The following is a 15,000-nucleotide window of genomic DNA, read 5'->3' as shown; positions in this document are numbered from 1 at the left end:
GATGAAAAATTGAAAACAATTCATAAACACGTGCATACCAAAAAAAGTCGGCATGTTCTCCGCCATCAATGACAATGGTTTGCTCGTCATTATTGTCTATGTCCGTGCAGGTTAGTCCTGTTCGCCAACTTCTTCCGATTTTCTGAATATTAGACAAAGTTCATATAAAAACATCCAGTTGCATCAGCAGATGACAAATATTACCATCAACACAATTCCTTTTATCTGTTACTTATCACTATTTACAATAAAACAACAATAAAACATTTATAACAAGTACTCGACACACACACGTGATGATAAAAGAAGTGCCTTTACTTTTAAATCACAGTAACTTACGCACATATTCTTACAGAAGCTAGGTTCATATAAATCATAGCCATAGCTTTATTACGTAAATCAACATTTAAATGTCGATAAAAATTAACAACAAACCGTTGTCTGTTTAAAAGTGATCTGTTTGACTTCGGACGTCAATTTGTTCTGCTCATTTACGTTCCTGACTTGAATCACAAGCGTATACGAATCTTGACTGGACAGAAAGTCGTCTTTGACGGAGAAAATTAGGTAGAAAGTATTGGTGTCTTCGTAGTCTAAATATCTCGTAAGAATCACGTTTCCACCTAGGTAAATATTTCTAAATACTGTAGCAATGCATTTGTTTATACAGCGCGTCAGTATGATGTTGAACGTGTATCAAAATAATTTCGCTTTCTGTAAAAAGAGTACTTTTAAAAATAATGGAATGGATGCTATGAATACAATTTGTTTAAGTATGTACTATTGTGTTAAAGGGATCTTTTCACGCTTTGGTAAATTGACAAAATTGAAAAAAGTTGTTTCAGATTCGCACATTTTCGTTTTAGTTATGATATTTGTGATGAAACAGTAATACTGAACATTTACCATGGTCTAATATAGCCATTATATGCATCTTTTGACGATTTTAAAACCTAAAAATTATAAAGCGTTGCAACGCGAAACGATTGAATAATTTGGAGAGTTCTGTTTTTGTCGTTAAATTTTGTGAAACTACGAAGATTGCTTATATAAGGTATATATACGTCAAGTATGTGTACTCGGCGGAATAGCTCAGTAGGCTAAAGCGTTTTTACTTCAGGACTCTGGCAGGACTCCAGGGGTCACTGGTTCGAAACCTGCTCCGGGCAATGTTCTTTTCCTTTTTTTAAATTTATTCTTGATTTTTTACTGGAGCTTTTACGATCCAATGTTTACATTTATCAATATAAAGCATTTAATGAATAAGTTAAAAAATGCCAAAATCTGTGAAAAGGCCCCTTTAAGTACAATGCATGACATATAAAAAATAAGTGTGAATATAACAACATAGCCATTTAACTTTATAAATTATATTTAGATGTCTAAATTGCTAATAGACGTTTGCAGCGTAATTGAAAATGACCTTACGTGCTACTTTTTTATATTTTGTAGATGTAACTTTGTGATTATAAAGTGTCAATGTATGAATAGTTATTATTGGTGTATACGTAAAGAACCTACTGTATGGGTCAAGACTAAAATAGTTAGACCCTAAACTGGGATTCACTTTCATTGAAAACGTGTGAGTTTCTCCTGAATCGTCATCATCTGCTATTGCCGTGAAAATGACGCCACCCAGCCCCTCGTTCTCATTGATCTCAAGGACCTTTGGCAAGTTGCTAATTTTGGGGTGTGAGTGTGTGGCTGTAAAAGATTATACGTGTATTATTGACAATCAAGCCTACAAGTAAACGAATAAACATTGCAACTTATTGCAGGAGGACATTCAGTAATTTTAATAAAAATGTTTACATTCTAAGCACAAGTTTCTCTTAGTAAACAATAAATCGCGATCATGATTTGAAAGAATCACTCTCAATATTTATTTCATTTTAAATACAAATATTTGTTTTCTAACTCTTCATATGCGTAATAGTTATTCAAGTATAAACTGTGAGACAGTGCATGCACCCTTTAAGCCAAATAATGGTTATATAAGGTTAGATCTGATTCGTTCATTTTTTTAGTAATTGTTAACGGAACATTATAATCTGTATTACATTATTGCACAGCAATTATTCAAATTTACATTTGTGAACGAGATATTTTATATAATTCATTCAAATAAGTTTTTTTTTCTTTCAAATTTAAAGCACAATTGTGAAATCTAAATACGTACTAGTAAATGTAACTTCTAGTGTCCCACAATCTTTGGTTGAGTTTTTCCCGTCTGTTACGCATATCTCAATCGAAAACTCCGCTCCATTCTCGCTCGCAACACTGACATTACGGCGTAATTTGACATGCAGTGTGTTGTCCTCTGTAATTGAACACGTTTTATGCATACACGTTTGTTGTGAATCAAGCTTTTTAATAGAACATTGGTATATTTCCTTATATAAAAGACACGCGGACGTTATCAATAGTTATACCCTTTGCTAACGTTTATGGAGTTATATAACGCATGAAAAGGTATTGACCTGTATTATAATCGCTTCTCCCTTTAATACACGACATCGGATGTTGTCAATATGTTTGTCTGTTTGAGTTGATAAACATTCAATATTTATGTATCGTCATATTATATAGAAAATGTGTCGCTTGTCTTAAATCCAAGACTTGCGGAGGTAAACAATAATATTTCTCATATGAAAATATTTCAAGAGCTACATCATTTCTGTGTTTATTATCGGATTTCCATTCGATAGTTATACATTGGATGGCATGACGTGCAACAGGCAGCTTGCACTATTAAAATAAATTTAGGAGAAAACAATGCCTTTTAAGCTATAAAAATGTCTGATTCAAACATAAAGAAATGCTTCGCAATTTGATTTGACTACCTACGTCGGACTTTTTGGTTTTTTTTTTCATGTTTGGTTGTTTTAAACAATTATATATTGCTGGGATCTCGTGTATTTGGTTTGTCTGCACTTGCTTGCTGACATTTGGATAATTTTTACACAGTTGTAAATGATCACCCAAGCAACAGAAACGTTTATCAAAATATGGAGAAGTGCACATTCGTCTGTTTGTATGTATCGGGTCTTGTTTTATGGCGAGACAAATCGTTAATATTTACCAATGTCACATGAAAGAGGATTTTTGCTTGCGACGTTGCTACATGAGTAAATCAGTTGATCGTTTTCTGTGTCGCTCGCTTTCTCTGTTATTATGGTATAGCCCTTAAACTTCGTAGACTGATCCACATTTTTGTGGACAGTTCCTTGAATAAAATATAGTTTATGATCATTCACTTGTGTCACTAAATAGATGCGAAATAATGCTTTAAAGCGAGATTATACGATTTTGTCAAATATTTATTAATTTATATAAAATATGTACAAATCCTATTAAACATATGTTTCAATATACATTGAAATAAAAGTTAAGAAGAACGTGTGTCGAAAAATGCAAAATAAGCCAGATATTCAATTCTGAAATCGAAAATGTCTGTACAGTCAAATTCGCCAGCATGTGAATAATGCATGTACGATTTGAATCTAAATTTATTGTAACGGTTCATTGTAAATTTCTGCAACGATATCTATTCATACGACACACAAACACTAACTAAAATGACGAATGCATCGGTTATTGTAGGAAAATATGTACGAAATATCTTCGTCACAATCGGCTCGGGACGCTAATTTGTCTTTGCTGCATTTTATGAAATTCGTCTTAAATGTATAATTTTTCGTGCCTATTTTGTGTTAATGTGACATATGTTATCAATATATAACTATTTAAAACATATACAAAATCGTATAATTTCGCTTGAAATAATAATTTAGAAATATAAATAATTATGAAATGGCGCATTAAAAAAAACACAAGTCGCTCACAAATGTTGCATGAAGGTTGCACTGAAATGTATTTAACTTACTAACAATTCGAATTTAACAAATGTACAATTTTTTTTATTTAGAAATTTCTTTTTAACCGCGGATTTTAAATTAATTTCTTGAGTAATAAAACAAGGTGTTCTTACATCAAAGTCAAGATCATAATTTGTCAAATAAAAATCTGTTCAAAAATATCGAGAAAGAAAATAAAACAATTACCTTTTAATGTCGTCAATTGTGGTGGTTGGTTTAGATTCACAGTGATTTGCAAGAAGCTCGAGTTTCCCTCACCCAACCGATCGGTGCAATTTATGTCAATATTGTAGAGTGTCTTTGCTGAGGAGAGCTGACGTTCGATGTATGTTCCAGCCACATAATTTTTTATAACGTAAACTGAAAACGCATATATCTATCACGGAGTAACCGTTTAAACGCTATAAATATAGTTTTCATCGACCGTTTCAATGCGTCGACACCAGTGTAATTTTTTTGTAGTGCGTTGGTAATAATATTATTTTTTTAAGCTCATTAATCCATAACAGGAAATTTTATCAGAAATACATTTGTGTTAAAACTTGACATAAAACATGACATAATATTGTGTCAACGGCTTGAAACAGTGTTTGAAAATCACTGGTGTTTTTGCGATATAGTAACGTGATAATTATTTACAAAAATAGTCATAGATTTAAAAAAGAATGCATGCAGTATATTTTAACTTAGTCAAGCGAAATAACCATCCCGACTAAGAAACACATTTTTTCATAAATAATGCTTAATTATAAAGTCTTATTGCAAAAAAGATTTGTACAATGGTATCGTGTTTGTTTATACTAAAAATGTTGCAGTATCGAACTCTTTAGAATACAGTTTTATTTTACATTCCTTGCTGTTATAATGGGTTTCAAATAATGCAAATAGCATGGTAGTATACGTGTATAAAATAAATTACTTCTTTTCAAACACGGACAATGTAACACGTTACATTAAGACTCTTTTACTGTCGGCAAACAGACAACTCAGAGAAGTTTCAAACCTTGTGTGACTCTGGTGTTATTTGTGTACGTATTCTTTGATACGGTGCCTATACCACGTGACGTTTTTGGACCTGTGTTTGGAGAATAAATAGCGACCAAGTCAACATTTTTAAGGATCTCTTTTTAAATATTTCACTATTTTTAATGCGATAAAGTGGAGAGCCCGCTCAATCGTAAGTTTTTTTGATCGGTATCATGATTTTTTTAAACAAATAAGTAGTTTTTCAGTAAAATTCAACCGCGCGTTTGAACGGTCAGAAAAATGTCGGATCAGTGTGGGGGCTTCATATTTTAAACGCTCGGTTGCACTTTACTGAAAACTACAAGTTAAATAAAAAAGATCATTATACCTATAGAAAGCTCTCACGAGTGAGCGGGCTCTCCACTTTATCCCATTTAAAATGGTGAAATATTTAAAAAGACATCATTAAAAATGTTAAATGGGTCGCGCTTTATTCTCCAAACACAGATCTTTAAAAAAGTCACGTGGTATAGGCACCGTGTCTGATATCCAAACAAGAATTACCATTCGATCCTTTAAACGTCTCCGTGATATAGAACGGTTTGTTTTCTGCCGGATTTGTTATGACACAGGTTACTTCGTCATCAGCATTGCCGTCCGTGGTTTCTATTGTCCAAAGAGTTAGCGTCCTAGTTTCATCTTCGTGAATTGAAGCTGAGGCGGGCATATTCTTTATTTCAACAGGCTTAAAACAAAACAATTAGTACTAATGTGAAATATAAAGATATTGAAATTGGTCGTGTTGTTTTATGAACTCGAAAAATATGTTAAATAACGTACAAGTCATATTTGTAATGATGATAAGTTTTTTTCGAGTAACATGTTCACAGTCAAAACATTTTATAACCATTATTTTGAAGTGTGACTTATACATGGGATATATTATGTATACCTGATTGATTTAAGCCATTTACGTGGATAAGTTAACATTCGGATGTCCACGTTATTACTACGATATAATGTGACCCATGTTCGTGCTATTTTGGCTATACTTACTTAAACTATGATGTGATGCTTTTTATATAAACGAACGTCACCTGTTTCTCACCCTGTTAAAAAAGGTCTCGTGTACCTTGTATACAGCATGTGAAGTTACCATAAATGATCTGAGTAACAAAAACTTACACTATTAGGCATTGCAAATGACACTTCTAATATATTACACATGCAACGTACACTGTTAGTTCAGATATACGGCTTATTACGTAGTAAATATAGGTAATGTGCTACCTACATTGAAAATAAAGTTCACTTATTACTTTCATTTAAACATAGCCGACGTGCTACGTACCATGTAAGTATTGATTGCGTTTTCCTCACACTGTTGATTAAGGTCATGTGTTACTTACGGTGTTAATATAGGTCACGTGCAGTATCAGCGGGCAGACTGTGTAGGCGGTGCAGTGCGAGGCGTCAGTCACATCCAGGAATGCGTTCAGAGTGTAAGTGGTAGAGGGATATGAGGCTGGCAGTTTGACAGTAGTCGTTATAACCCCTGGGGAAACAATACATTTGACTTCACCAATGTTAAAATGTAGTTTATGTGATACAATTTTATACGATTGATACAATTTTAGAGAGCATTTCAATACTATCTCGGAAAGCATGGAACCCAGATTTGTATAATTGTTAATACCAATTAAAGCTATGGTTGGCAGTATAGCCACACAAGCATTAATGCAACCAAGTTTTTTTTATAAATGTTCCTTTCGATAAGTTGAGTGGTACTTCGATAATTCAACATTGTATTTTTAACTCTGTTACCAATTTAAATATTATGCATTTAATAATTTCTAAACTTTATTTCAACTTTTAACTTTATTTTTTTTAAAACTCAAATACACTTTTCAAAATGAACGTTTTAACATGTCTGGGCTTATGCTCTTCACGTGAAATATGTTTTGTAAATCTGTACTATTATCGTGTTTGAAGCAGACACAAAATAATGCAAATGTATAAACAAACATTTAACTTTTATATAGAAAGCGTATTCTTTCACTGTTAGTGTCAAAAGACCCCGAGTCATTATTTTTATAAAAACGCTCTATCAACTGTATGCTTATGATTTGCAACTGCTAATTAAACAAGATGTGCTGTGAAACACTATGTCCCCCCATATATTTGACCTTTGACATTGAAGGATTACCCTGATCTTGATCTTTCACCACTCAAAATGTGCAGCTCCATGAGATACACATGCATGCCAAATATCAAGTTGCTATCTTCAATATTGCAAAAGTAATGGCCAATGTTAAAGTCTGACGCAAACAAACCAACAAAGAAATGCAACAAACCAACAGTCAGGGCAAAAACAATATGTCCCCCAGTATACGACAGGAATACTGAAGAAAGAAATGTGGTTCTTATTCATCAGCCCATATTAACGCATGCGAAGTTTCATATCAATCTCTTGAATACGTTTTAAAACATTTTGATGAATGTTAAACAATTTACAACAGCAAAATGTGATTGGGCTTTGCACACGAGTTATAGATCATGAAGACTGCACTTGCTTATAATGTTCTCTAAAGTTTTATGAAGATAATTATTTAAGGTTAAGAACATGGGGAAACACTCTGTTATTTTTTTTACGGAGATTATGATTATGTCATTCTACAATTCCTATCAAAGCCTTTATCAATGAACGATGTTACATTCGAATCTATAAAAATGGTTTCCGAGCGCAGGACAATTACAGCACACAGTTTAGTTGTGTTATTTAAAGTGAAATAACTCCATTTATACTATGAAAACGATATGGTTGTATTTTGTTCTTGTTTATTTTGATATATTTCATACTCATGAATTTATGTTTGGCACTAACAAATAAAAAATGGCCATACTTGTATAAATACTAAAAAGTGTGTTATTATCTTTAATTATTTGAATGTTTATTTGAATACCTTACATATGGACCGAGTTATTCTCATCAAAAGACACTGGCTGTATAACAAAACGCAAATGTAATCAACTCATAACAACTGATGAAAGCCCTATGGTATTTACACTGTTCACTTTTTCTTAATGTCCTCTTTAAATTTGAACAGTTACATTATAATGCCTGCAATTCTAAGGAACTAATGCTTTGTACAAGACAATTGACAAACAGACACAACCTCTGTATATCCTGAAAAGAAAATAAATTATTATTATTCTTGCAGTCTTCACTTCCCCATGTGCCGTATCACAATAATAAAGCCCGGTATAATTTAATTTATAAGATTTGTCTTTGGATGTCTTCAATGTTTCATGAGTTATGCTCCGCACAAAAACGGGACGGATTGGTTGATTAAAGGATGCGACACAAATCTAGCAAGAAGACTAAGTAAACACTTACAACCTACCAGTTTGCCTGTTTATTTGAAACACGTTTCGTTTGTTTGCCGTCATAGTGTATGTTACATCGATAGCTCCATTATTTGTCCATAGTTGAGAAACATCGAATATCGGGGTACCGACTTCAATACTTTCATTTACGGTGTTAGTTGCAGAGGAACAGGGCTGCGCTTCCTCACAGTAATCTGAAAGTATATCATTATTATAGTAAATTATATTGTACAAATGTTATGCTTTCATCCTACAGCGTCCAACAATTGAGTTGATATCAAATGTAGTTTAAAAGAGAATAAAGGATGTTTAGATCAGATGTTTTTGGAAGATGTGAATTTAACTAAATCGAGGTTAATGCCATTCACACGGATATTATGTTATAAAGAATTATGAATATAATGAATAGTCTAAGCAGAGGGGCATAAAAACACGTCATTACAGGATATGCTAATTTGGTCTGCACCTTTTTCATATTTAAGTGATTACGAACACCAATAATTTGTACTTCTTGTATGGAAACTGGTAACCGTATAAAAATGAATAGGTACGTTTTTTAAACAAATACATTTACCCTTTATTGTCACTGTGAGTTCGTCGCATATTTCATTTCGTCTTTCGTGCCCGCAGATCATTATAGAGTAGTTAGCGTTTTTTTCAACATCATACAAGTATGTCGTGAGTGAAATATTGCCGAGCATAGCTGAAGAACAGTATTTGTTATTATTAGATAAATAAAAACATACCGTCCGAACATCGCTTTTTGCAGAAGAATATTCTAAGACTACTATGGATTCGTTTTCACACATTTGTTTTACAAATTGTATGCCACACTTAAAACGTAGCAATACTTGTTAAAGTGAAACTTGAGCACAAGGAGGAGAAAAAAGGAGGCCTAAGTTAATAACAAATGACGCATTGCCAAACAGTTTGACACGGCAAGACAGGATTGGCACATCACAAAAACACCCATAAGTCTTAGTTAAATAAAAGACTTAGCAAACATGACTCCATAATACAAGACGCCCAAACTCTACCGCTTGCTGCCTTTGAGAACAGGAAAAATACAACATCGACCGTCAAACCTAACTGAACCCTCTATTTCTCCGTATTTGGAAGCTTGCTATATTCATTGCCATATGTGAAGTACATAATATGGTATCCGGGGTCAATTGTACTTGTCAAAACATAAAACATAGACATAAATGTTCTGATTAATTGTGTTTCTCACGTGTAAAAAACTTGCTTCTGTACATTCGGCTACTGACCTGAGTAATTTCCACTCGCGTCTCCTCGGAAAATTCTCGTAGCATTCTTGTAGACAGAGCTTATAAAGGTGTATTCGTAAGTCAAATTCTCGTTTTCAGGATCCGTATATATGGTACTGAATATTATGTCATGTGCGCTCCCCTTCCTCTTGTCCAAATCGCGATGGTCTAAAACATTCAAACATGATAATGTTTAACACTGTTTAATAAAACTTAATTTTAATGACAGGATCTTCATTTTATGTGTCTACATACGATGGGTTGAGCAAAATAGTGTACTACATAATACCCTCAAAATCTCCAACCAAATTCATGCCTCATTTTGGAAACCCAACACATAAAGGCTGGATCTGTCAATGTCTTCAATTCGTTTTCGATTTCGCCCCTTTCCAAGATGGTGATCCTATACCAAAGTTTTAAACTGTCCACGCGCCCTACGGCGTATTTGACTTCAATACATTTTAGGTATGTGGGTGGTCCACTTTCATTATTTTTATATATTCAGAGTATATCAAACCAGATTCACATCACCTATTTGCACTGGACTAACCCAGAAGGAGCCATATTTGTATATGTATATTTGGTGCCCTCAGTTATGTTACATCTAAAGCATGTACTGTAATCTGATGTCGGTAATAAATGACTTTATAATGCTATGGCCTCGCTATAAGAATATTGTATTCAGACTGTATATCAACTGTCACTAAAATTCAACATGTGTTTGCCAAGACGACCGATTGTCAACTGTCTCGTAAAACTCCTGATGTAAATTTATAAACAGCTTTGCGTAAACTTGCAAAAACTACATTTAAGAGCCTGCTATATGAAACATACAAAAACACATGTGTTTGCAACAACTACAGTGTGTTTACCCTATAGTATAAATGTATCGAATTCAATACTACTTGCTTGGGAGATTTATATAATGCGGCCTCATATTTGGTGTGGGCTCAAACGTGAAGTTTCTGTTGTCTGTGGCGCCGTAGCCGTCGCGGCAAACGATGGAGACGTTGTACCACTGGGTGACGTTGTGGGTCATGCAGCCACTGTGTTTCGGGCATGTGTAGTTCTCACGTTTGTAGCCGCATGGCGGCGAGTATGGTGAACCGGGGACCCGACATTCATTTTTCCAGAGTGTGTAGGCTAAAGCCATTAAATATATATATATACAGAAGTTATTATATTGTTAGTTACCGGAAGGTCTGCTAACGCGTATTATGTTTCGACGTATACCTACTTTCATCTGCGCAACCGCAAGTGAACATAGTTAGTGCTCACTGTACTTTGGAAAATATTTTACGGTCTTAACCCAAAGGCCAACCATATTTGTAAAACGAGGAATTAAGGACAACAGGCCGGTTACAATAGCTCGTCACAAGAACTCTAGTCGGGCCGAAACGGGGGACTTAATAAATGACAGTGTGAAATATGCAGAAACGAATTGAGCTGCTTCAGCATTAAAAAACAACAAAAAAGCATGGAACATAAGAATGCTAAATGCACAATTAGGTTAATTAACTTAATGAAGTAATTGATATATAAGGTATAGCATACAGTCCCAATTGTTGAGATAGCTCGGATTCTCCTGTCTCAGGCTAAACAGCTCCATATCGTTTTCTCCCCACTGATCATGAACGTATTGTATCCAACAGGTGGCGTTGTCCTCCTCCGCGTGTTTATCGCTGGGGCGGTCGTAATTGTAGTCGTAGACCTGTAGATATTCAGAAACATACCTATGGAAACTAAACGCATTCAAAATTCAGCCTTAGATTTTCAGTATTAGTTTAACGAAAACATCTGACACTGAGTATTATAGGCGTTCCCCATGGTGGAAACAGGAATCACCACATGCACATTTACTAACTAGATTGTACTATCATTTTGCGCAACTACGCATATAATATGTATATAATAACAACTATCGTTCTCTTAACGAAATTTATTTGACATTGATGTATTCTTTACTAGCTTTCCATATTTGAAATCGAGCATTTTGTCAGATGATGACCTTCTTACTAAAAAGGTAAAATTCTAACAAATGTCACAACACCTCTTTACCTGCAGATAATGAAGTCTAACTTCATTGTCCGTGTCTTCGTGTAACTCCATCTTGTCGGGAAGACTTTCGATGTGCGGAGGCTACAACATGTCATCGTTGTGCAACGAAATATAGGATTAAATGCGAATTTCCATTTAATAGCAAATGGGAATGAGAATTGTGTTAGTTTCTTAGATCTTGTAAATCAAAGTCTTACTATATACACTAAAATAACTGTTGTATGTTTCTAAGACAATTCAGTAAATCCTAAGCAATATGGAAATGATGAAACTCCAGAAACATTATTGTAAGTCTTTCATGTTAGGCAAGGGAAACATTATCCTTTAGTTGTAGAACGAAGCATACAAACCGACATCAGTAACATTACTTTAAGTCGGTAGTATATCATACTGTTTATTGGCTTGGTTTATTATGTAACACTTACTTTAATCTTTAACACTTTAATCGTTTTGCTTCAGCTCGTAGTATGCCAGACAATGTTTTCATATTTATTTATCGAAGCTTATATGCCATTGTTGCTTTCATTATTAGGAAAGTATGTATTTTTAATTTTTTATAGTATTGCATATATCATAAAATGTACATGAAAAAGCCGCTTCACCAGTATTTTAACCGGTTTATACACAAAGCCTAAGACAAATAAGTAACAACAATGTTTGAATTTTACATCTGACCTAGTGTATGTTCAAAACAGCATACACTCAGCAACAACAAAAAAGAAGCATTACCGCCCAAGTATGTACAGTAGTGTAAGATTCTTTCAACTTAGTCAAAGTATCGGTTGATTACAAACTATTTACGTGAAGCGTTCGATTTATGTGTTGTATTAAAACTAAAAAAATGTTTAACAATTCTAAAATATTTAATTATGTATTTCAGATTCATTTTGTTAACGATACACATACCCAGTTCGTGTACCAGATTGTAACGTCCATCAGACATGACGTGGCATAGCAAGACTCTGAGTTCATCACAGTCACATTCATTGTATAGTTCCGGTTAGGATACGATGGCCAGATACTGATATTACGAGTGAGATATATTTCGCCTAAAATATACCAACAGAAACATATTTTGAAAAACAGTTGTATGTCTTCTATGTGTCTTTATGATTTGTAGGTAAAAATCATAGATTATACATTTACAATTCAAGGTGTCCAACTTTGAAAATTAATTTTGACATTACCTATAATGTTCAAAGTGTCACATAAACTACATTTTCCTTGATTTAGAATAGAGATAGATTACAGAACGTTCCTCAAACGATAAAAGAAGCGGTGAAATGACGTTATAATATTGAAGTCGTATCGTTATGATTTAAGCGAAATTCTTCAGAAAATGTGTGAATAGTAAAGAACATGTTTTTAAAGCATACAATTAAAATAAAATATGGGGTTTGCCATTAAATGCTGTCACTAATGACCATATAGTGACATATAATTAAAAGCGAAAATCTAGTAAAACCAACAAATATGTTGATATACATAAAAAACCATGCTGTGTAATTTTGCCTTGACAACCTTATTGAGGCTTGGTTTCATGCCGACGTGCCAAAGAAAGTTTCAGTTCCGGTTCTCGGATACGTTTATAACCATCTAATAGTTGACTGGTAATTTACTTGAAATGTTTCATCTATAATTGCTATTTAATTTGAATTTAATTGCTATTACGTTAATTTTAACATGTGTACTTTGGAACAGTATATGTTCAATTAATAATCAAGTGCGAGATATGGAGCTCCTTAAAACCGGTTTAAACCCCCAAATTCTTCGGATTGACAGTTCCAATGCGATAACTCAAATCTTGAATTTGATTATGTATTTGGTTTGCTGTGTACTTGTTTGTCTTGTCAACTACGTTTGTATAATTACTTTTATTGTTTTAAAAAAATAAAAAAGGACTGTAACAGGTTTATCAACATTCGACAATACAGCATAATTAATGAAACATTTTTTTAAAATTACTTGTCATAACCGCTTAAAACGTTTATTATAGATGAGATTGTTTATACATAGTCCGAAAAAAGCATATTACCTGTATAAGGGTTAATGGTTGCTTCCTTAAATCCTCCGTTGTCCAGATACCATGTCAACTTAGCCCAGTTGTTTCTTAGAAATACAATAAATAATGTAATTAATTTACAGCGGTATCATTTCGTTCTATATATTAATTATGCAATAGTCAATAGCCAGATAATGTGTTTACCAGCTATGAAATGTGGAAGGTCAGTTTATCTAAGTCTTGTTTATTTAAATACCATAACAGAAAATGTCTTGTATTACCTGAAATTTGGGAAATGGTTATTTGGCTCTTCGTATATCATTTTGAACAATGAGTTATTCGGATTGTGATGTGTTATCCCATGTGTATCCCACAGATTCGGAATCGTCTGATTTGTACAGTTCGGTGTTTGGTAGCAGGACCCTGTAAGGTAAAAAAGCTCACAGTATATATACTTATATATATATATATATATATATATATATATATATATATATATATATATATATATATATATATATATATATAGAGAGAGAGAGAGAGAGAGAGAGAGAGAGAGAGAGAGAGAGAGAGAGAGAGAGAGAGAGAGAGATTCACAGTTACTAAAAAAGACGCGCATCCATTTTGTTTCACATAAAAATACATGTTTGTAGGATCATTATATTATGCGTGACCTTAATTATTGTTACGCTCTGGAAAAGTGAATACACGTTCAAACGCAACTATATAAAAAATGTAAAGAAAGTCCAGATTATGAACATTATACTTATGTGAAAATAAACACTAGTCGATGTCAAGCAACTAGAGACTGTCGTTGTCTCAAAGCTCATAATCATATATTATTTACAGTATTGGTAAACAGAAAATACTAAAGAAGCGAACATCAATAACATATTGTTAATCAAAGTGGTCCGGATACTATACTAAAACTATACAGGTAATACTAAATACAACTATATTCGATATTACTTTGCAAATTCATGCATACCATTATTTGTTAAATTAACAACTATCACCATAAGATTTAATTAAAAGCACATAATAAAAACGGCCTTACAAAGCACAATTCCAAAGAGTCCGCAGTTCGTAAAGTTTCGTCTGTTTCGAACACACAACTCCATCTCAAATGTGTATGAAAACTCAAAGGCGAGGTCCTCTATTAGCTTCACGTATCCAGTGTCTAGAAGCAAAGTTCAATATGACAATAAACAAATATATATTAATATAAAATATGCTTTAAAACATGGTAAGCTTATTTATATTACCTTACAATAATGAATATCACATTTAAAGTAAACATGCTTGGATATTGTGGTTTGCTATATAATAAATTATTTAAACATATGTAAAGTCTTTGTATTTTTGTGTGCATAAGATGAGGTTGATCATGTGAGATTAAGTAGGTAAGGACATGTTTGCTTAAAGTATGTGCCTCTTGCTA

At 33.3% G+C, this 15,000-nt stretch overlaps 2 protein-coding genes across 2 annotated transcripts in view; both read right to left on the bottom strand.

Moving 5' to 3' along the window:
• The window catches only part of LOC127835658 (protocadherin-23-like), a 16,023-nt gene extending 3,479 nt beyond the window's left edge, over positions 1-12,544 (bottom strand). The window contains exons 1-13 of the mRNA XM_052362097.1: positions 12,464-12,544; positions 11,558-11,638; positions 11,054-11,210; positions 10,409-10,642; positions 8,249-8,425; positions 6,254-6,399; positions 5,409-5,589; positions 4,065-4,238; positions 3,083-3,226; positions 2,180-2,320; positions 1,522-1,704; positions 436-623; positions 39-142 (exon numbers count right to left, since the gene is read on the bottom strand). Coding sequence (XP_052218057.1) covers positions 39-142; positions 436-623; positions 1,522-1,704; positions 2,180-2,320; positions 3,083-3,226; positions 4,065-4,238; positions 5,409-5,589; positions 6,254-6,399; positions 8,249-8,425; positions 10,409-10,642; positions 11,054-11,210; positions 11,558-11,638; positions 12,464-12,544 — 1,991 coding nt within the window. The remainder of the gene's footprint in view (positions 1-38; positions 143-435; positions 624-1,521; positions 1,705-2,179; positions 2,321-3,082; positions 3,227-4,064; positions 4,239-5,408; positions 5,590-6,253; positions 6,400-8,248; positions 8,426-10,408; positions 10,643-11,053; positions 11,211-11,557; positions 11,639-12,463) is intronic.
• Positions 12,545-13,502: 958 nt separating this feature from the next.
• The window catches only part of LOC127835657 (uncharacterized), a 13,194-nt gene continuing 11,696 nt past the window's right edge, over positions 13,503-15,000 (bottom strand). Inside the window, exons 8-10 of the mRNA XM_052362096.1 lie at positions 14,617-14,739; positions 13,841-13,982; positions 13,503-13,666 (exon numbers count right to left, since the gene is read on the bottom strand). Coding sequence (XP_052218056.1) covers positions 13,564-13,666; positions 13,841-13,982; positions 14,617-14,739 — 368 coding nt within the window. The 3' untranslated portion in view covers positions 13,503-13,563. The remainder of the gene's footprint in view (positions 13,667-13,840; positions 13,983-14,616; positions 14,740-15,000) is intronic.

Source organism: Dreissena polymorpha, chromosome 6 (assembly GCF_020536995.1).
Source record: "Dreissena polymorpha isolate Duluth1 chromosome 6, UMN_Dpol_1.0, whole genome shotgun sequence".
NCBI classification, from domain to species: domain Eukaryota; kingdom Metazoa; phylum Mollusca; class Bivalvia; order Myida; family Dreissenidae; genus Dreissena; species Dreissena polymorpha.
The sequence above is the reverse complement of the archived record's forward strand: the minus strand, read 5'-3'. Positions and strand labels throughout refer to the sequence as shown.